At 41.1% G+C, this 21,815-nt stretch overlaps 1 protein-coding gene across 2 annotated transcripts; it reads left to right on the top strand.

Moving 5' to 3' along the window:
- The first annotated feature begins 5,941 nt into the window (after nt 1–5,941).
- Nucleotides 5,942–20,694, top strand: LOC115134281 (nuclear transport factor 2-like). 2 transcript variants are annotated; one of them, XM_029668088.2, is made up of 5 exons: nt 5,942–6,042; nt 7,750–7,871; nt 15,222–15,293; nt 15,453–15,551; nt 19,781–20,694. In XM_029668088.2, exons 2-5 carry the CDS (start codon nt 7,773–7,775, stop codon nt 19,892–19,894), a joined length of 384 nt encoding a protein of 127 aa, XP_029523948.1. In that variant the 5' UTR covers nt 5,942–6,042; nt 7,750–7,772; the 3' UTR covers nt 19,895–20,694. The 2 variants fall into 2 exon arrangements, with proteins under 2 accessions (XP_029523948.1, XP_029523949.1); XM_029668089.2 differs by lacking the exon at nt 5,942–6,042 and adding an exon at nt 6,724–6,831.
- The last annotated feature ends 1,121 nt before the right edge of the window (nt 20,695–21,815 follow it).

Raw genomic sequence — 21,815 nt, 5'->3', positions numbered from 1 at the left:
CCATTGTAGATTTTGCTTTATGTTTTGGATCATTGTCTTGTTGGAAGACAAATCTCCGTCCCAGTCTCAGGTCTTTTGCAGACTCCATCAGGTTTTCTTCCAGAATGGTCCTGTATTTAGCTCCATCCATCTTCCCATCAATTTTAACCATCTTCCCTGTCCCTGCTGAAGAAAAGCAGGCCCAAACCATGATGCTGCCACCACCATGTTTGACAGTGGGGATGGTGTGTTCAGGGTGATGGGCTGTGTTGCTTTTACGCCAAACATAACATTTTGCATTGTTGCCAAAAAGTTCAATTTTGGTTTCATCTGATCAGAGCACCTTCTTCCACATGTCTTATGTGTCTCCCAGGTGGCTTGTGGCAAACTTTGTAGCGGTATTTATTAGAGAGGGGTAAAGAAAGATTTTGTTCGGGCACCAGGCAGGTATTAACCATGCCGAAAGGAAAAGAGTAGAATAGAGAGAGTACCACTACCAGAGCCACACACATCAGCAGAAGAGACTGCCTAGAGTGTAGCCTGTTTACCAGATAGCCAGTGGAGAGAAAAGGGAATACACACCATATAAAACCCACATCACAGCACAGGGGTAACCCAAACAAGAATACCTCATACAATAATACTAATAATGGCAGAGCAATTCAACAGCAACTTCATACAAGAACGAACCCAGTCATTAACATAGGATTTGCAATAATCTGTATTATTTTCTAGTGGATGAGTGCAGAGGGTATGAATGTGGGGGGTGTTCATCGACACAACAAAGGCCTTAAAAATGTCCACAGTCTTCTCGGCCACATGTCATTAGTACACCCCACCTCAATACAGTTCACATAATATACAACTTGCAAGCAACCTACTAAAATGTCCATCCAAATACTTCTGGCAGGGAAATAATAGTCCAGCTCTAATGAACTTCAATTGGAAGTGCATTTAAAAAATAGAGAGTCTGTTTCAGGGTAAAGCACTGGAATGAGAGGGAAGAGAAAGAGAGAGAAAAAGATACATCTTAGCTGTGGTCTTCAGGCCTGCCGGTGTCTGACTGTCCAATGGTTTGTTGGTTTGTTTGTTAAAGCTTCGCAACAATGTTGCTACTAATCCATGCGATCCATAACGGGCGCGTTCCCAAACAAAAACAACCACAATCTAAAGCGATCACACCGATGATTGAGTTAAATACTTTATAAACTACAAACGCTGAAAACAAACAACTTCTGCAGCACAGCACACACAATCAAACTGTCGTGCCACCCAATAGCTCCTCCCCAAAGAGCTGAACGAGCTCTCTTTATCTCCTCCTTCCTTACTGCTCATGCGCTCTTAAAGTGGCAGTGCACAGTGAAGGCTCCGAGCAGATTTCGCCACAACTTTAAACAACACTTTTTATGAATATCTTTAAGAAATGGCTTTCTTCTTGCCACTCTTCCATAAAGGCCAGATTTGTGCAATATACGACTGATTGTTGTCCTATGGACAGAGTCTCCCACCTCAGCTGTAGATCTCTGCAGTTCATCCAGAGTGATCATGGGCCTCTTGGCTGCATCTCTGATCAGTCTTCTCCTTGTATGAGCTGAAAGTTTAGAGGGACGGCCAGGTCTTGGTAGATTTGCAGTGGTCTGATACTCCTTCCATTTCAATATTATCGCTTGCACAGTGCTCCTTGGGATGTTTAAAGCTTGGGAAATCTTTTTGTATCCAAATCCGGCTTTAAACTTCTTCACAACAGTATCTCGGACCTGCCTGGTGTGTTCCTTGTTCTTCATGATGCTCTCTGCGCTTTTAACGGACCTCTGAGACTATCACAGTGCAGGTGCATTTATACGGAGACTTGATTACACACAGGTGGATTGTATTTATCATCATTAGTCATTTAGGTCAACATTGGATCATTCAGAGATCCTCACTGAACTTCTGGAGAGAGTTTGCTGCACTGAAAGTAAAGGGGCTGAATAATTTTGCACGTGTTATGAACTTGAATGAGGACTCAAAAGCGGTTGAACAAAAACAGAGTCCTTTAATGTCAAAACACAGGGAAGACATAGATCCTCTTCAGATGTAGAATAATGGCAAAATAGACAACCCGCAGAGAGGGCGACAAATGAAACAAAAAGTCCTTCTGATATTTACAGAAGAGTCCCCTTCTTAGCAGCAGAGGAGAATAGCTGGGTAGAGTCCCCTTCTTAGCAGCAGAGGAGAATAGCTGGGTTAGAGTCCCCTTCTTAGCAGCAGAGGAGAATAGCTGGGTTAGCGGCGACAGACTGCTGGTCTCTCTGGGTAGGCGCGGGTCATAGAGGACAGAGGTACCTGATCACACGTAGCATCAGAAGAACAGGCAGATTCCGACAGGACGGGACAAGGGTGAAGCAAACGAGACGATAGTTTGGATCTGGCATGAGAAACTCAAACGAGAATCTGACAAAGACTGAAGCAGGAACAGAGAGAGAAATAGAGACCTAATCAGAGGGAAAAAGGGAACAGGTGGGAAAAGGGTGAACGAGGTAGTTAGAGAAGATGAGGAACAGCTGGGGGAAGGAGAGGAAGAGAAGGTAACCTAATACGACCAGCAGGGGGAGATGGAGTGAAGAGAAAGAACAGGAACAAGACATAATATGACAATACATGACAGCACGCCCAATTTTTCCGTTTTTGATTTGTTAAAAAAGTTTGAAATATCCAATAAATGTCCTTCCACTTCATGATTGTGTCCCACTTGTTGTTGATTCTTCACAAAAAAATACAGTTTTATATCTTTATGTTTGAAGCCTGAAATGTGGCAAAAGGTTGCAAAGTTCAAGGGGGCCGAATACTTTTGCAAGGCACTGTATGTATTCACCACCTTTGCTATGAAGCCCCTAAATAAGATCTGGTGCAACCAATTACCTTCAGAAGTCACAATTATTTAAACACATAATTATTTAAAGTGCACCTGTGTGCACCTAAGTGTCACATGATCTCAGTATATATAGACCTGTTCTGAAAGGCCCCAGAGTCTGCAACACCACTAAGCAAGGGGCACCACCAAGCAAGTGGTAGCATGAAGACCAAGGAGTTCTCCAAACAGGTCAGGGACAAAGTTGTGGAGAAGTACAGGTCAAGGTTGGGTTATAAAAAAAAACTGAAATTTTGAACATCCCACAGAGCACCATCAAATCCATTATTAAGAAATTGAAAGAATATGGCACCACAACAAACTTGCCAAGAGAAGGCCGCCCAACAAAACTCACGGACCAGGCAAGAAGAGCATTAATCAGAGGCAACAAAGAGACCAAAGATAACCCTGAAGGAGCTGCAAAGCTCCACAGTGGAGATTGGAGTATCTGTTCATAGGACCACTTTAAGCCGTACACTCCATGGAGCTGGGCTTTATGGAAGAGTGGCCAGAAAAAAGCCATTGCTTAAAGAAAAAAAAAAGCATGTGGGAGACTCCCAAAACATATGGAATATTCTGGTCAGATGAGACTAAAATTGAGCATTTTGGCCATCAAGGAAAACGCTATGTCTGGCACAAACCCAACACCTCTCATCACCCTGAGAACACCATCGCAGTATCATGCTGTGGGGATGTTTTTCATCAGCGGGGACTGGTACACTGGTCAGAATTGAAGGATATTCTTGAGGAAAACCTGCTTCAGTCTTCCAGAGATTTGAGACTGGGACAGGTTCACCTTCCAGCAGGACAATGACCGTAAGCATACTGCTAAAGCAACACTCGGGTTAATTATTGAGGAATCATTTAAATGTCTTGGAATGGCCTAAACAAAGCCCAAACCTCAATCCAATTGAGATTCTGTGGTATGACTTAAAGATTGCTGTACACCAGCAGAACCCATCCAACTTGAAGGAGCTGGAGCTGTTTTGCCATGAAGAATGATGGATGTGCCAAGCTTATAGAGACATACCCCAAGAGACTTGCAGCTGTAATTGCTGCAGAAGGTGGCTATACAAAGTATTGACTTTGAGGGGGTGAATAGTTATGCACACCCAAGTTCATTTTTTTGCTATTATCTATTTTTTGTTTCACAATTATAAAATATTTTGCATCTTCAAAGTGGAAGGCATGTTGTGTAATTCAAATGACCCCCCCCCCCCCAAATCTATTTTAATTCCAGGTTGTAAGGCAACAAAATAAGAAAAATGCCAAGCGGGGTGAATACTTTAGCAAGCCACTGTAGAGTTTTGCTTTGTGACAGAATCACTATCAACAGTTTTAGATCGGAACATTTACACAACTGTGTGATTACAGATGTGCTGGGAGGTACTGAGTGTTGGTCAGAGCTCTCCAAGGACCAATCCAGCAAGCGGCGTCTGGATATAATGCTAGTAGAAGATCTCAGTCTTTACACTGGACTGGTAAACCTCCCTCCCTGCTGAACTTTCTAACTACCTGAACATCAACAACACATTTCCGAAAAGAATGGCATGGTCAAAATGTCTTCAGCCTGTGTCCACTTAGTGTACTTCTGATGATGTGCCCATATACCTGTGCTATGAGGGACAGTTGAGGAACCATAGGCTAAAGAAGGCTGATATGAGAAACATCAAGGAGGTTTGGAAGGAGAAGGTCATTGAGAATGGAAAGGTAAACTGTTACCTTTTTGCTTTCAAAATAATCAGTTAACATTTCACACACTCTTTGACTCTGTAATATTTATTCTAAATGTATTTATCTTCATAGAGATGAGAGCAGCCATCTTCCAGAATTTCTACACCAGCATGTGGAGAGCCAAGATGGGGAAAAGCCTGGGGAGTGGGTTTATAGATTATTAGAGGGCATTCGTCAACACCAAAATGATACTATACAATTAAAAATATATATTTTTTATTTAACTAGGCAAGTCAGTTAAGAACAAATTATTATTTCCAATGACAGCCTACCGGTGAACAGTGGGTTAACTGCCTTGTTCAGGGGCAGAACGACAGATTTTTACCTCATCAGCTCGGGATTCAATCCAGCAACCTTTGGGTTACTGGACCAACGCTCTAACCACTAGGCTACCTGTCGCCCCAAAAGACAGAGGTAATAACCAATAGTTTTTGGTTCCCAGTCCCTAGTTTCACACCTCAGTCCACATAATTCCGCACTCTCTCTTTTTGATAGAAGTATGTGTACAATAGCACCAATCCATGCTATTATTGCAATACAGTCACATACTGTACTACCACACAAACACAACCTTTACAAGAAACAGACTTAGACTGCCATTACTGACTGTTACCTGTGGCAAAGATGTGTTATACCCCTTGTTCACAGACGTTTGCATTAGTAATGATTAGTTTTGAAAGGATCATCAGGGGCATTGTGTTTGTGATTCACAGAGGTGACTGTGGCTGCCTTCAAGAACATTGACCCCTCTCTGGACTCTACCACACTGGACTGGAACCTAACTATGGCATTTCTAGATACCCCAGGAGGAGCTAGAGCAGCAGACAACAAAAAATGGACACAGAGCTGGCCCTGCAGCACCTCCTGGTAGCGGATGTAACCAGGGCTGGGCCTGCACCACAACAGGACTCATGCACTTTTAGAAAGTGTCAGCTGTCAGGCATCTTACTGTATTTTTTAAAAATTTGCTCTCATTGCAAAGTAATTGTTTCTACTGAAATGTGTCAATAGTGTAGAGTTTATGTAACCACATCAGCATTCCAAAGTTAAGCTATCACATACGTCTCAGGTGATGTTCGCCAGTCTATTACATTAATCACTGGTGCAGTATACCATTATAGAACTGTGGTATTTTGTGGATGTCCCCATGTAAAAACCCTGTGTAATGTTGATCCATGCCCTTTCTACCCAGTCATGTAATTTACACAGCAAATGTAATTCACCTTCATCAAAATGGGCTGAATAAGAGGTACCATATTTTTGTCTGAAGAGGAAAATGTGTGTGTTTGTGGAAAATCTAAAACCTACCAGCTGTATAGATTGAAGAACTCCATTTCCCTTTCCCCCAAAGCATTAGGACAGATTATTGTCCTGAGCATGCGCCATAAACTGGTGGAATCGCCATAACTGGGAGCCGGGGCACGGGTTTTGGGTCCGCGGTAAGTTGTTTGTTTGTATAAAGCATTCCATGATATATTGAATGAAAAAAAATCTGTATTCTAGCAACAATAGTATCGTATTATGTTTTAGACTGAATTAGTTGATATACCTTTTTTGACAGGCGCTGGCTCGCCAAAAGTGCTAACTAAGACACGCCTATGTTCTGTCTGGGCCCGGTCCAAAAAAAGGCTTCAAAATGTATTTTTAGCAGCCGAAACCACGTGCCATTCAATTTGTAAATCAAGCTTCACTGTGTTTTAATTTTTTAGAGCCGTGATTATATTTTATTAGATAAGCAATACAGGACTGCTAGCTAGCCAGACAACCAACGTTTGATATTTGCTATTAGCCTTGCCTATGCTAGCTATCTATGAACCTAGCCTCGCCGCTCAACTCAATCGTTGACCAATGTGGGCAAACTCGCGCTCCAATGTCACACACAGTGAAGTTTAAATCAAAACGACCCATTTCAGCGGCCAAAGAATACCCCGCAACTACACACCACTGTTCCGTGTAACTGCGGGCTGTTTGTGTGCTACCCCGCAACTACACACCACTGTTCCGTGTAACTGCGGGCTGTTTGGGTGCTACCCCGCAACTACACACCACTGTTACGTGTAACTGCGGGCTGTTTGGGTGCTACCCCGCAACTACACACCACTGTTCCGTGTAACTGCGGCTGTTTGGGTGCTGGAATGGGTCGTGTTGTGACGTCGGAGCGCCAGTCTGCCCGTAGTCGTCGCTGCTCAACTCTATAGTAAATGCGTTTAGCAGAGGAGCTATAAACCGTGAGTTAGCCAGTTTGGTTGGCGATTTCAGCCAAAAGATCCCGACAAAATTGTTAATGATGACATTTTAACTTAACTAACGTATTGAGCGGACTGTGTGAAGTAGTTTGCTGTCCTTTTAGAAGTCAACTTACGATCACAGGGAAAGTTAGTTACTAGTAACGTTAGCTAGCTGGTATAACTTGGTAGCTAACTAAAATAAAAAACTTGGTAGCTAATGTCAAACGATGGATATAACATTTTTGTAATTATAGTCCGAGAAGTATGACTAATGGAGGACTATTTACTAGGTTCATGTGAATAACTTTGGCCTCGTATAAAGTTATCGTGCGTGGGGGAGACGTATGACGCGCTGTGTCATTGATGTCGCACTTATCAAAACAAGACCAACTAATGTTAACTAGTATGGTCAGGATAGGTATGAACACTGGGAAAAAATACCCAAAGATTAATACACTATCTAAAGTGCTATTTTTTTTAGGAGCGCATGTACAGTTTTTTTTGTGCTGTGAATGTATTGTTGAAGCACTAAATTCCAAAAGATATTTCCTACATACTCTTTGCATAACCTGCATATGTCTGTAGGGTAGGGCAGATCATGGATAATTGTACGTGCACTCTTAATAATATGTATACTGCAATTTGACTACAACTAAGCCTAAAAATAGATTGTGTATTTGAAAATAACAATCATTTCATACTTGGGAATATACTTCCAAAATGAAACAAATTTTGTGCTGAAATCCTGGTGGTTTTAGTCTCTTGATTTAAAAAATGTTTTACCAAAAAACACAATAAATACCCCTAAAAATCACCTGTTGCCAACCCCTGCTCTACCTGGTCTTTCTTGATCATTTTTATTGAGTTTGGTTTATATCATTGGATTGTCTATACTTATAAGATTGTCTCTTCCACTAGTGCTTGTTGCCAGGTGATTCAGAATGGGGGAAAAGCCAATTTGGGAACAGATAGGATCCAGCTTTGTGCAACATTACTACCAGCTCTTTGACACTGACAGGACCCAGCTTGGAGCAATATATGTGAGTCTCAGAATGTGAATCTGTACCAATGAATATTTATCATAGTTACTCTGTCCTGTTGTCAGCCCCTTGTATTTATGGACCGTTCACGTGCTGTTGGGAGTTATCGGATGTTTGGAGTTAGGAATGGGAAGTTTCACTTGAATGACCCTCCCAAGTGGGCATTACAAATGGGAAACTGAGAAAAGGTTGTTCACCAATAACTTTTCACCTTTCAACCAAAGGATGACAACATATGTTTTTGACCGTTACAAAATTATCAATGTGGATAATGTTGCTAGTTTGACCATATTGTCAATGTTAACCAAGCTAGCTAACTATATTATTAGCAATATTAGCTATCTTATCAAGCTAGCTAAAATATTGTTGGTTGAAGAATTGGTCCGAATTTAACAGTTCTAGAACACAATCATGTCGGACTTCCCAGTTCCTACGAGCACATGAATGCCCCATTATTCCACCTTCAACCATCTATCCACCTCCTCTGCATCTGTAATAACTAATTCAGTAATGCATTTCAACAATTAATTAAATATTTGTTAATGTAAGGTTCAGTTGTTATTCAAATAGAAAAGTAGTGTATCATATCGCCATTCCTGTGAGCAAATGCTCCCTGATAATTCTATCCAAAACGCTAACCAAAGTAAAGATTGTTCAATCAATACATGTACCGTAGTCTTTCCTTATTTCAATGTAACTGTTCAAACCTTTACTTGGTTTATGTCTTTCAGAGACTGATGCTAGATCAAACAAGTTTTGACAAGCATTCATCTGAGGAACTTTTTGGGCCAAAGAAACAGGGTCTGAAGCATCAAGTTAGACTGTGGAGGACATGCAAATATGCATACTACTTGGACACTTCCAAGCTAAAGCATAATATATTTCAATAAGATGTGTAATATACAGCATATAGTAACATATTTTAAGCTGCTCAAATAATTGTAATGTCCATTTATCAATTGTGAGAACAAGCAAGTTGTTGATTGTACCCTTTTCTTTACATTCTGCTGAGTGAGCGTTCTTGATTCAGTGTATTGTTTGTGTGCCCCCTATTGGTTGCAGGGTGATTCTCATGAAACTCGCACATAAACACATCTTTCTCTATTATTCTTCTTGGATCACTAAGAATCGGATCTGTAGGTATCCATTTCATAATTATTGTTTTGTATTTGATCAGATATTATGCATTTTACCCAGGGATGAAAGTATATTTTATTTCTTCCCGGTATGGGACTTCAGTACCACAATTTTAACCAAGCTAGTTAACTTTAGCAACATACACTACTGTTCAAAAGTTTGGGGTCACTTAGAAATGTCCTTGTTTTGAAAGAAAAGCGGGAAAAAATGTCCATTAAAACAACATCAAATTGATCAGAAATACAGCGTAGACTTAATGTTGTAAATAACTATTGTAGCTGGAAACGTCATATTTTTAATGGAATGTCTACATAGGCGTACAGAGGCCCATTATCAGCAACCATCACTCCTGTGTTCCAAAGGCACGTTGTGTTAGCTAATCCAAGTTTATAATTTTCAAAGGCTAATTGATAATTAGAAAACCCTTTTGCAATTATGTTAGCACAGCTGAAAACTGTTCTGATTTAAAGAAGCAGTAAAACTGGCCGCCTTTAGACTAGTTGAGTATCTGGAGCATCAGCATTTGTGGGTTCGATTACAGGCTCAAAATGGCCAGAAACCAATACTTTCTTCTGAAACTTGTCAGTCTATTCTTGTTCTGAGAAATTAAGGTTATTCCATGTGAGAAATTGCCAAGAAACTGAAGAGCTGTTTACAGCTACAATAGTCATTTACAACATTAGCAATGTCTACACTGTATTTCAGATCAATTTGATGTTATTTTAATGGACAAAAAAATGTACTTTTCTTTCAAAACCAAGGTAATTTCTAAGTGTCCCCAAACTTATGAACGGTAGTGTACATATATAGAATTCCTATGAATTCAATAGGATCTCTGTTAGCCTGGTCGTAAAGATTTGTCATTTAACTTTTAAAATGTATTACCTTTTTATTGTGGCATAAACAACCAGTCATGATGTTTTCATCTGATTTGTCAAACAATCACTTCAAAGGGCTCCTTTACAAGGCTACCTGTGCACCTTCATCCACTCGTAAACATATTTCCAGCCTCCAAACAGTGGTGAATGGAGAGAGACCTCTGTTACACAAAACACCATGAATTGTAATGACATTTGGGGATTGTCATTAGGCTAGAATTGATGTGTCCACTGCTGTCCGTGCTCGCCTCTTAGTCGGACACTCGTCTCTGCCTTGGCATAATTTCAGTGTTCTCGTCAAACTACATTGCATTTTGGAATGTAGGCTATACCACCTGTTTTCATTCACAAATGTTTCCTGCCTCTGACATGCGCTAATGATAAATAGTGGTGTAATAGTCCCCCCCAAAAATTCATTTTTTATTTATTTAATTAGTGTAATAGGCTTATGTTTTACTGGTACAGCATATGCCCAGTATTTAGTTTGGACTGTACTGCTTTACTTTCACCTCTGATTTTACCACAAATTCCACAATTACAAATGCAAAATATAGGTTCCAAAATTCCAAAAAGTCTTAAACAAATACATTTCTAAGACTTTTTTTTACATTGTTCTCCTAATGAAAAGGCCAGTGTTAAACTTGAAATATGTAATTATAAACAATTATTTTGTGATTTCTCATTACCGCAACACAACCTTTTCTGAATATAGTTTTTTGTCATAATTGCTTGTGCATACATGTTATTTTTATGTACATATATTTGAATAAAGAACAAAGGGCACACTGTCAGATTAAGGCCAAATTACTGAAATGTTTTAAAAAATATATATATTTCCTAAATATTAGTGCATAATACGTTTTCAGAGATGAGAATGCATGTTTCGGTAATGAGTGTTGCATAGTTTGCCATTGAAAAACTACTGAGCTCTATTAGATATTCATTAACACAATACATCATCAAACGGTGTCATTTGTTAAGCCCAAATTACTTGCATAATACTAAAATCACTGATCTTAATGCAATTGACAAAAATAACCCTTTATTTTCTAAGATATTTCGAAAATTGGGGCGGCGGGTAGCCTAGTGGTTAGAGCGTTGGACAAGTAACCAGAAGGTTGTATGATCGAATCCCCGAGCTGACAAGGTAAAAAATCTGTCCTCCTGCACCTGAACAAGGCAGTTAACCTACGCCATCATTGGAAATAATAACTGACTTGCCTAGTTAAGTAAAGGTAAAATAAAAATACAATTTCTGAATTGAATGTCATCCCATGGACAAATGGAATAACATGATATGCCTGTAAAGCAGGGGGAAAAGTAAGGCGGTACGGCATCACGGCAAAATAAATAGTGAGGGTACGCCGTACCGGTAAAACATGAGCGTATTACAATATTTAAAACAAAATATCAAGAAAAATAGGCTGCATGTCATAGGCATGAAAAGTTTGTGAATGGATATAATGCCAAGGCAGAGATGAGTGGCTGACACAGAGACATACATAGACAGCAGTTGACGCGTAAGTTCTGGCCTAATGACAATCGCTAATGTCATGACACTTTTTGGTGTTTTGTGTATCCATTCACCACTGTTTGGATGCTGGAAATATGTCAAATCTATATCAAATGTTATTTGTCACATCCACATGGTTAGCAGATGTTAATGGAAGTGTAGCGAAATGCTTGTGCTTCTAGTTCCGACAGTGCAGTAATATCTAACATGTAATCTAACAATTCCCCAACATCTACCTAATACACACAATTCTAAAGGGGTGAATGACAATATGTAAGTATATGGATGAGCGATGGCCGAGAGGCATAGGCAAGGTGCAATAGATGGTATAAAATACAGTATATACATGTGATATGAGTAATGTAAGATATGTAAACATTATTGAAGTGGCATTGTTTAAAGTGACTAGTGATCCAGTTATTAAAGTGGCCAGTGATTGGGTCTCCAATGTAGGCAGCAGCCTCTCTGATTTAGTGATAGATGTTTAGCAGTCTGATGGCCTTGAGATAGAATCTGGTTTTCAGTCTCTCGGTCCCAGCTTTGATGCACCTGTACTAGAGGTCGACCGATTAATTGGAATGGCCGATTTCAAGTTTTCATAACAATCGGAAATCTGTATTTTTGGACACCGATTTGGCCGATTAAAAAATAAATAAATAAATGTAATCTTTATTTAACTTGATGATCTTTTTGGCCTTTTTGTGACATCGGGTGCTGTTGGTGTCATGGAGGGCAGGTAGTTTGCCCCCGGTGATGCGTTGTGTAGACCGCACCACCCTCTGGAGAGCCCTGCGGTTGTGGGCAGAGAAGTTGCTATACCAGGCTGTGATTCAGCTCGACAGGATGCTTTTGATTGTGCATCTGTAAAAGATTCAGGGTTGTGGGTGACAAGCTAAATTTCTTCAGCCTCCTGAGGTTGAAGAAGCGCTGTTGCGCCTTCACCACACTGTCTGTGTGGATGGACCATTTTCAGTTTGTTTGTGATGTGTACGCAGAGGAACTTAAAACTTTCCACCTTCTCCACTGCTGTCCCTTCGATGTGGATAGGGGGGTGGGGTGCTCCCTCTGCTGTTTCCTGAAGTCCATAATAATCTCCTTTGTTTTGTTGATGTTGAGTGTGAGGTTATTTTCCTGACACCACACTCCGGGTGCCCTCACTTCCTCCCTGTAGGCTGTTTCGTCATTGTTGGTAATCATGCCCACTACTGTTGTGTCGTCTGCAAACTTGATGATTGAGTTGGAGGCGTATGTGGCCACGCAGTCATGGTTGAACAGGGAGTACAGGAGGGGGAAGAGCACGCACCCTTGTGGGGCCCCAGTGTTGAGGGTCAGCGAAGTGGAGATGTTGCTTCCTACCCTCACCACCTGGGGGCGGCCCGTCAAAGTCCAGGACCCAATTGCACAGGGCGAGATTGAGACCCAGGGCCTCCAGTTTAAGGATGAGCTTGGATGGTACTATGGTGTTGGATGCTGAGCTGTAGTCAATGAACAGCATTCTTACATAGGTATTCCTTTTGTCCAGGTGGGATAGGGCAGTGTGATGACGATTGCGTCGTCTGTGGACCTGTTGGGGCGGTATGTTACCTGAAGTGGGTCTAGGGTGTCAGGTAAGGTGATATGATCCTTGACTAGTCTCTCAAAGCACTTCATGATGACAAGTGAGTGCTATGGGGCTGTAGTCATTTAGTTCAGTTACTTTTTCCTTCTTGGGTACAGGAACAATGGTAGCCATCTTGAAGCATGTGGGGACAACAGATTGGGATAGGGAGCTATTGAATATGTCCGTAAACACACTAGCCAGCTGGTCTGCACATGCTCTGAAGACGTGGCAAGGGATGCCTTCTGGGCCAGCAGCCTTGCAAGGGTTAACACGTTTAAATGTTTTACTCACCTCAGCCACGGAGAGGGGGTGCTCAGTCCTTGTTAGCGGGCCTCAAAGCTGGCAAAGAAGGTGTTTAGTTTGTCTGGAAGCGTGACGTCAGTGTCCGTAACGTGGCTGGTTTTCTTTTTGTAGTCTGTAATTTCCTGTAGACCTTGCCACATACGTCTCGTGTCTGAGCTGTTGAATTGCGACTCCACCTTATCCCCGTTCTGGCATTTTGCTTGTTTGATTGCCTTGCGAGGGAATAACTACACTGTTTATATTCAGTCATGTTCCCAGACTTCTTTCCATGGTTAAATGTGAATGTTTGCAGGTAGCCTAGTAAAGGAGCCCTTTGAAGTGATTGTATGGCAATCAGATGAAAACATCATGACTGGTTGTGTTTATGCCACAATAAAAGGTAATTCATTTAAAAAGTTAAATGACAAATCTTTACAACTAGGCCCACAGAGATCCTATTGAATTGATAGGGATTCCTATATTTAATTCTATGATTAAAAAAATATGCGTGCAAGCGTGTGCACCTAAAGCAGGTCCATACTGGGAAGAAATTAATTTTACTTTAACCCCTGCTATAAAATATTGAAATATGTGGGATATGGAGCAAGTGCTAAAACATGTAGACATGACAAAACCCGGGGATATCCTCCTTTAAGTGGAGGGGTTGGTCTTCGCTGAAGCACAAACAGATTGTGGATTTAAGTAAATTAAATGCTTTTTATACACCCATATTTCTTGACAACCTTAGTCAAATAATAGATGTTTTACAAAAAAATCTATACAATAGCTTTAAGCTGTGGTCCTAGTAAATAATAAAAGCACAGCGCACCCATACATTAGAAATAGCTTATTATCATTACCGAAATGAAGATTCTCATTACCGAAACAGACCTAAAAATGATATGGTAATGAGATGTGTTTGGTAATGAGAGGCCCTTAGTTCAATTTGCAAGTAATAGGAGACTGCCGTTGTGAGTCCGCAAACAATAGACCACATCTTCAAAGCCCTTTCATGCCTCCATGTTGTTAAGGTAATGGTTCTTAAGTTTTTCCCCATTTTATGTTTTTAGTCATTTTGGTAATGTGAAGGTCAAGTTTATTAAAGGGGGTGTTTGAGAATAAAATCCTTGTTCCCGCATATAAGTGAAGAAATTAAATGAACTTCTGCTCGTCTGACTACTCTAGATGATGCATCATGGGTGAATACAACTTTATTAAATCAAATTTGAGTTTTTGTAAAAACTCTGTTACGGTAATGAGAAAGATGTGTTTTTAATGTGTTTTTACGGAATACATATAAAAGATTAATGTAAACTTCATATGGTATAAAAATTGTATTATTTATGGACAAACTACAGCATAATGTTTTATTCAAATATGTTAAATTGTATAAAATGACCTGAGGATTTAATCCAGAATCATTTCGGTAACATTAACTAAAATCAGACTAATGTGATATGTATTTAAAATAATACACTCTGCCATTAACTAGGTATCTTAGTCTTCAGAATTATAGTTGACTGTTGCAGATACATTATGGTGTTCAAAGTCAATTTATTGCTGCCATGGTTAACTGGTTTCATGAGAATCACCCACAATTTACATTTTTAGATGGAAGGAGAACTGCACAAGCTGACTCATTTACATTATAATGAAAATGTATTACTGGGAAGGCTTCTGGTTGCTATCTTATTTGGCCTCAAACAATTTGATTTTCATCAAAGAACAAGATCAGAGCAACAGAGCCCGTTCTTCTATGCTTCCACATGGCACTTGCCTAAATTATTACATACTCCTTCACACCCTTGAGAATGCGTAGAAAAGTTAGTCATGCTTTTAAAATATTTGGCAGTCGGGACACTTCACATCCTTCCACCCTAAATATACCACCAATGTGCCTTCTGCTGGTGAATTCAATCCTCTGCTTTTCCTTTTAACAGATTGATGCATCATGCCTTACGTGGGAAGGACAGCAATTCCAGGGAAAGGCAGCAATTGTTGAGAAACTTTCTGTGAGTGACATTTTAAAATATTTGTCCTGAGGATGACAGAATGGAATACCTCAGTAATATGTCAGGAGTATACTGATTGAACAGAATATCCAGGAGACATCCTGGTGGAATGTGCTTGTCTCTGATACATCTGTCATGTTTCTTATTTCTTCTTTTCAGACTCTCCCCTTCTTAAAAATTGCTCACAGTATAACAGCACAAGACCACCAGCCCACCCCTGACAGCTGCATAATGAGTATGGTAGTAGGACAACTAAAAGTAAGTATTTCTCATTATATCACTGTAAAAATCAATATTACCAGTTTCTTAAACCAACAGCTGAGTAGTTTGCATGCTAGACATCCCCACCTGCTTTAAATTAAGAGTATTGGTTCTGTCTGTTCAAACTTCATTGTTAAAAGCACAGCTAGGTACATCTGTTTTCAGCTTCACCACAGTTTCAAGCCATTTGTTCACCGAGTTAATAAATAGCTATGCTGTTATTTATCTGCCTAAGCAAATAGAAGAGGCCATGGACCAGGCATTCCTGTGTTACACACAAACATACCCTTATTTTCTACGAGGTTGATAAGTACTTTAAAAGTCAGGGTTATTGTATATTATTGTATGTGTCTGTCTCTCAGGCAAGATGATGACCAGGTCCTGGGCTTTTAGAATAGCTTTTTTCTGAACAATTTCAGCAATGCCTGGGTTTGCACCAATGAGTTCTTCAGGCTTGCCCAGCACAACCCTTGATCTGTCTGTGGTCTAATGCCCCATCTTCTCCCTACTTACTGTCAGTAAGGATCTGTGTTCTGACTGACCATGGTTCAGTTGGGCTTTTACTAATCTCATGCCATAGAGGGATTTATTCATACTGGAGTTTGGTGTTTGCTTTGGGGATGATCAGTGAGATATATCTGCTGGAACGTGTGCTATGGGTGGGTGTTATTGTGAACTGAGATGGCATTGAAGCTCGTTTGGAGGTTAGTTAGCACAGTGTCCAAGGAAGGGCCGGAAGTATACAGAATGGTGTCGTCTGCGGAGAGGTGGATCAGGGAATCGCCCGCAGCAAGAGCGACATCATTGGTATATACAGAGAAAAGAGTCGGCCTGAGAATTTAACCCTGTGGTACCCCCATAGAGACTGCCAGAGGTCCGGACAACATGCCCTCCGATTTGACACACCGAACTCTGTCTGCAAAGTAGTTGGTGAACCTGGCAAGGCAGTCATTAGAAAAAGGCTACTGAGTCTGCCGATAAGAATATGGTGATTGACAGAGTCAAAAGCCTTGGCCAGGTCGATGAAGATGGCTGCACAGTACTGTCTTTTATCAATGGTGGTTATGATATCATTTTGTACCTTGAGCGTGGCTGAGGTGCACCCGTGACCGGCTCGGAAACCAGATTGCACAGCGGAGAAGGTACGGTGGGATTCGAGATGGCCAGTGATCTGTTTGTTGACTTGGCTTTCGAAGACCTTAGATAGGCAGGTTAGGATGGATATAGGTCTGTAACAGTTTGGGTCCGGGTGTCTCCCCCTTTGAAGAGGGGGATGACTGCGGCAGCTTTCCAATCCTTGGGGATCTCAGACGATATGAAAGAGAGGTTGAACAGGCTGGTAATAGGGGTTGCGACAATGGCGGCGGATAGTTTCAGAAATAGAGGGTCCAGATTGTCAAGCCCAGTTGATTTGTATGGGTCCAGGTTTTGCAGCTCTTTCAGAACATATGTTATCTGGATATGGGTAAAGGAGAAGCTGTGGAGGCTTGGGCGAGTAGCTGCAGGGAGGGCGGAGCTGTTGGCCGAGGTTGGCGGAGCTGTTGGCCGAGGTTGGAGTAGCCAGGGGGAAGGCATGGCCAGCCGTTGAGAAATGCTTGTTGAAGTTTTCGATCATCATGGATTTATCGGTGGTGACCGTGTTACCTAGCCTCAGTGCAGTGGGCATCTGGGAGGAGGTGCTCTTGTTCTCCATGGACTTTACAGTGTCCCAAAACTTTTTGGAGTTCGAGCTACAGCATGCGAATTTCTGCTTTCCTGACTGACTGAGTGTATTGGTTCCTGACTTCCCTGAACAGTTGCATATCATGGGGACTATTCGATGCTATTGCAGTCCGCCACAGGATGTTTTTGTGCTGGTCAAGGGCAGTCAGGTCTGGAGTGAACCAAGGGCTATATCTGTTCTTGGTTCTGCATTTTTTGAACGGGGCAACGTAGTCATTCTGTATTGACCAATTATCGCAACTAGTCTCAGCCGCAATAATGGCATTATATGCTAGCTCTGATCTTCACTGTGGACCTTCAACTTGCAAGCTGCTGATTGTTAGAAGCTTTTTAGAACACCAACGTGTCATTTGAAGGAGCCAATGCCATCATGATCACTGAGCAGTAAACCTTAGAGTTATGTATGCCTTGTCTCCACTGACACCTAAAGGGAATACTTGCTTTTTGTCTGCGGCTCTATCTCCATTAGTGCTTGTTCACACCTGCTTGTGCTCTGTTTGACTGGAATAGCCTGATCAGGAATTGGGGTTTGTCACAAGCAGTGTGACTGTATAAGTCAGGCTGACTGTAACCGCCCCGTTCCTCCCACATCCCTTCCCCCTGGAAGCCTCTTCCCCAGAGAAGAAATGTCTATCTCATTCTGCACATGTTTCTTTAGCTCTACTTTAAAAACACATTGTTGTGCTCACCCTCCCTTCACATTTCTCACTGTAAATTGTGAATGATAATTCTTCAAATTTTACTGGTGAAATGTCCATGCCAACCATTTTACCTCTAATTTCATGGTAATATGCATTTACTCTGAATAAATATATAAATGCAACAATTTCAACAATTTTACTGCGTTACCGTTCATATAAGGAAATCAGTCAATTGAAATAAATTCATTAGGCCCTAATCTATGGATTTCACATAACTGGGGATACAGATATGCATCTGTTGGTCACATATATATATATACTAAAATAAAAAATTTAAAAAGTAAGGTTGTGGATCAGAAAACCAGTCCATTTCTGGTTGGACTACTATTTGCCCCATGCTGCGTGACACATCTCCTATGCATAGAGTTATCAGGCTGTTGATTGTGGCCTGTGGAATATTGTCCCACTCCACTTCAATGGCTGTGTGAAGTTGCTGGATATTGGTGGGAACTGGAACATGCTGTCATACATGTCAATCCAGAGCATCCCAAACATGCTCAATGGGTGACATGTCTGGTGAGTATGCAGGCCATGGAAGAACTGGGACATTTTCAGCTTGCAGGAATTCTGTACAGATCCTTGTGACATGGGGCCGTGCATTATCATGCTGAAATATGAGGTGATGCGTGCAAGTGGCCATCGAAGGTGAGCAATTGCCCACTGAAGTCGGTTACGGCGCTGAACTGCAGTCAGCTCAAGACCCTGGTGAGGATGACGAACATGCAGATACGCTTCCCTGAGAGGTTTTCTGACAGTTTGTGCAAAAATTATTCGGTTTTGCAAACCCACAGTTTCATCAGCTGTCCGGGTGGCTGGTCTCAGACGATCCCGTAGGGGAGACGCCAGATGCGGAGGTCCTGGGCTGGCGTGGTTACACATGGTCTGTGGTTGTGAGGCCGGTTGGACGTAAACTGCGTTGGAGGCGACTTATGGTAGAGAAATTAACATTCAATTCTCTGGCAACATCTCTGGTGGACATTGCTGCATGTCAGCATGCCATTTGCACACTACTTCAAATGTTGTACATATGGAACATTTCTGGGATCTTTCTGCACAAACTTTGAGCGAGAAAAGCTTTTTGTACATATGGAACATTTCTGGGATCTTTCTTTTAGCTCATGAAACATGGGACCAACAATTTTTACATGTTGCGTTTCTATTTTTGTTCAGTATGGATCTTCTTTAATTATGTACAGTGTTTTAAATTATGTACAATGATAATTTTTTTGCAGATTGTGTTAACAAATCAAAGCACATATTTTGCCTATGGCGCGTGCTGTTGTGTTTTGGCCGCATGAGAGAAAAATACAACCATTCGCACAATCATCCAGAAATCCATAACAAATTAGGTGGTGTTTTTTGTCTCACAGTAACGTTATACAATGCTATTCTGTTCTGTTATGTAGAATAATATCATGATGTGCTCTTGCTAACATTTATTCAGGTTTGATCTAACATGATTAAACAAGCACCATTCTCCATCATAACTGAAATTTGCCAGAGTATCCTGTTCTCTGGGCAGCCAAACGAGTACAGACTGTGCATAAAGTAGAGAATCCCACACATGTGCAGAAGCTTCGGTTGTTTAGCTAATCGGGAAGAGGCATCCAGAGAATTTAGCAACGCGGCCACTCCGGATAAGTTAATTGATTGTAGAGTATCAGGAATGTGTTTGTTGTGTGCAAGCAGTTTGTGTTTCTTGGACCCAGCCAAAATCAACCCTTGTCAGAGATGCACCCAACTGTGGATTGGATACACAGCCATAGAACTGTGACTTGACTAAGCTCTGTCTTTGTGTTACAGGCCGATGAGGACCCTGTCATGGGATTTCATCAGAGTTTCATCCTGAAAAACATTAATGATGCTTGGGTATGCACCAATGACATGTTCCGGCTCGCGCTGCACAATTTCGGCTAAGGACACCAGAGGTGTGCAGGAAGGATATGAGGGAAGGCTGACGACACCTAAATGCCCAACCTTCCCTCTGTATCTTCCAAACCTGTTAGAGAAATTACACCGGATTCCAGATGTCAATCACAGAGACCTACAGGCACATAGCCTCCAACTGAATTGACATGTGTTCCTTTGCTGAGAGCTCGCAGAACCATCAGTCTCGTTTCCTACGCCAGTGTTTCCTAACCCCAGTACTTGAGTACCCCCAACATTACATATTTTTGTTGTTGCCCCGGACAAGCACACCTGATTCTACTTGTCAACTAATCATCATGCCCATGATAAGTTGAATTAGTTTTTTTTTGTCTGGGCCTACAACTAAAATGTGTGCTGTTGGGGGTATGTAAGGACCGGAGTTGGGAAACACTGCCCTACGCTGACCTGCATGATGCTGGGGAGCTTGAATATCTGAAGATGCCAGAAAAGGAAAAAAATACCAACCTACCTGCACCATTTTCTCTTCCATTTTAGTTTTATGTTTGGACTCAACATTTCTTAGATCCTGTTGTTTTCTCTTACTCCCCTTTGTGTTGTGGCTTGCCTTGGTGTATACAACTACATTTAGCTTATTTTGTTAAGTTCATATTAACATTCATTGTCATATCAGGTTGCTACAGCGATCCAAAGAATCATAGAAAATATGGTCAATAAGACACCCTCCCCTCAGACCAGCAAGTTTTCCATTTCCTGCTCACTGCTCTCTGTGACAATGAATACTAAAGCCACGATACACAATAAAAGTTGACTTTTTCTTAATGATTTCAGCTCATTGTTCCTCTGCCTTTCTCTCCTTACACCTACCTCCTCACTCTTATTTTAATTGTCTTGGCATTTTATAGACAACAATTTAGCTTCTAGTCAGGAGTTCCATAGCACAGTGTTTTATATGATCTGCTCTATCACTGATTTTCTCAAGCAAGATGCAGACAAAATGCAACAAAAAAATACATATTTAACCTGTCTCCAACCCTTCATCCACAAGAGAATTTAACAAGTGACATCAATAAGGAATCATGTCTTTTCGCTGGTCAGTCTGTCATGGAAAGTGCAGGTGTTCCTAATGTTTTGTATCATCAGTGTATATGGACATATGGTTCCCATTTATTTGATTTTTTTCTAAACTGCCTTTTTTTTTAGACAATACTGCATAAATAGCCAATAATGAATTGAAGGATGCTCTTGACAATTGGGAGCACTTTGTGCCATCAGAGTACTTTTGGAGAAGTTTTGCAAGAGGGAACAGGCATACATCAAATTATGCCTTTTATTTTGGTATTTTTTTACAGCAATAATGGTTGTATACTCTGCCCTCCATATGTATTTGGACAGTGAAGCCTATATATATCTATATATAGATTTGTCTTTATTTTTACTATTTTCTACATTGTAGAACTATGAAATAACCAATGGAATCATGTAGTAATCAAAAAAGTCTTAAACAAATTGTTTATTTGAGATTCTTCAAAGTAGCCACCTTTTGCCTTGACAGCTTTGCACACTCTTGGCATTCTCTCAACCAGCTTCATGGGGAATGCTTTTCCAACAGTCTTGAAGGAGTTCCCACATGTGCTGAGCACTTGTTGGCTGCTTTTCCTTCACTCTGTTGTTCAACTCATCCCAAATCATCTCAATTGGGTTGAGGTCAGGTGGTTGTGGAGGCCAGGTCATCTGATGCAGCACAATCACTCTCTTTCTTGGTCAAATAGCCCTTACACAGCCTGGAGGTGTGTTTTGGGTCATTGTCCTGTAGAAAAACAAATGATAGTCCCACTAAGCGCAAACCAGATGGGATGGTGTACCGCTGCAGAATTCTGTGGTAGCCATGCTAGCTAAGTGTGCCTTCAATTCTAAATAAATCACAGTGTCACCAGCAAAGCACCATCAC

The sequence above is a fragment of the Oncorhynchus nerka genome, linkage group LG9a (assembly GCF_034236695.1).
Source record: "Oncorhynchus nerka isolate Pitt River linkage group LG9a, Oner_Uvic_2.0, whole genome shotgun sequence".
NCBI classification, from domain to species: Eukaryota; Metazoa; Chordata; class Actinopteri; order Salmoniformes; family Salmonidae; genus Oncorhynchus; species Oncorhynchus nerka.
This window is presented reverse-complemented; position numbering and strand designations above follow the sequence as displayed.

Excerpts from the sequence above, each read along its gene's own strand:
- LOC115134281 (XM_029668088.2), top strand. The coding sequence starts at position 7,773 with ATGGGGGAAAAGCCAATTTGGGAACAGATAGGATCCAGCTTTGTGCAA. Across the intron at positions 7,872-15,221 it reads CCCAGCTTGGAGCAATATAT|ATTGATGCATCATGCCTTAC; the intron begins GTGAGTCTCAGA and ends TCCTTTTAACAG. Across the intron at positions 15,552-19,780 it reads TGGTAGTAGGACAACTAAAA|GCCGATGAGGACCCTGTCAT; the intron begins GTAAGTATTTCT and ends TTTGTGTTACAG.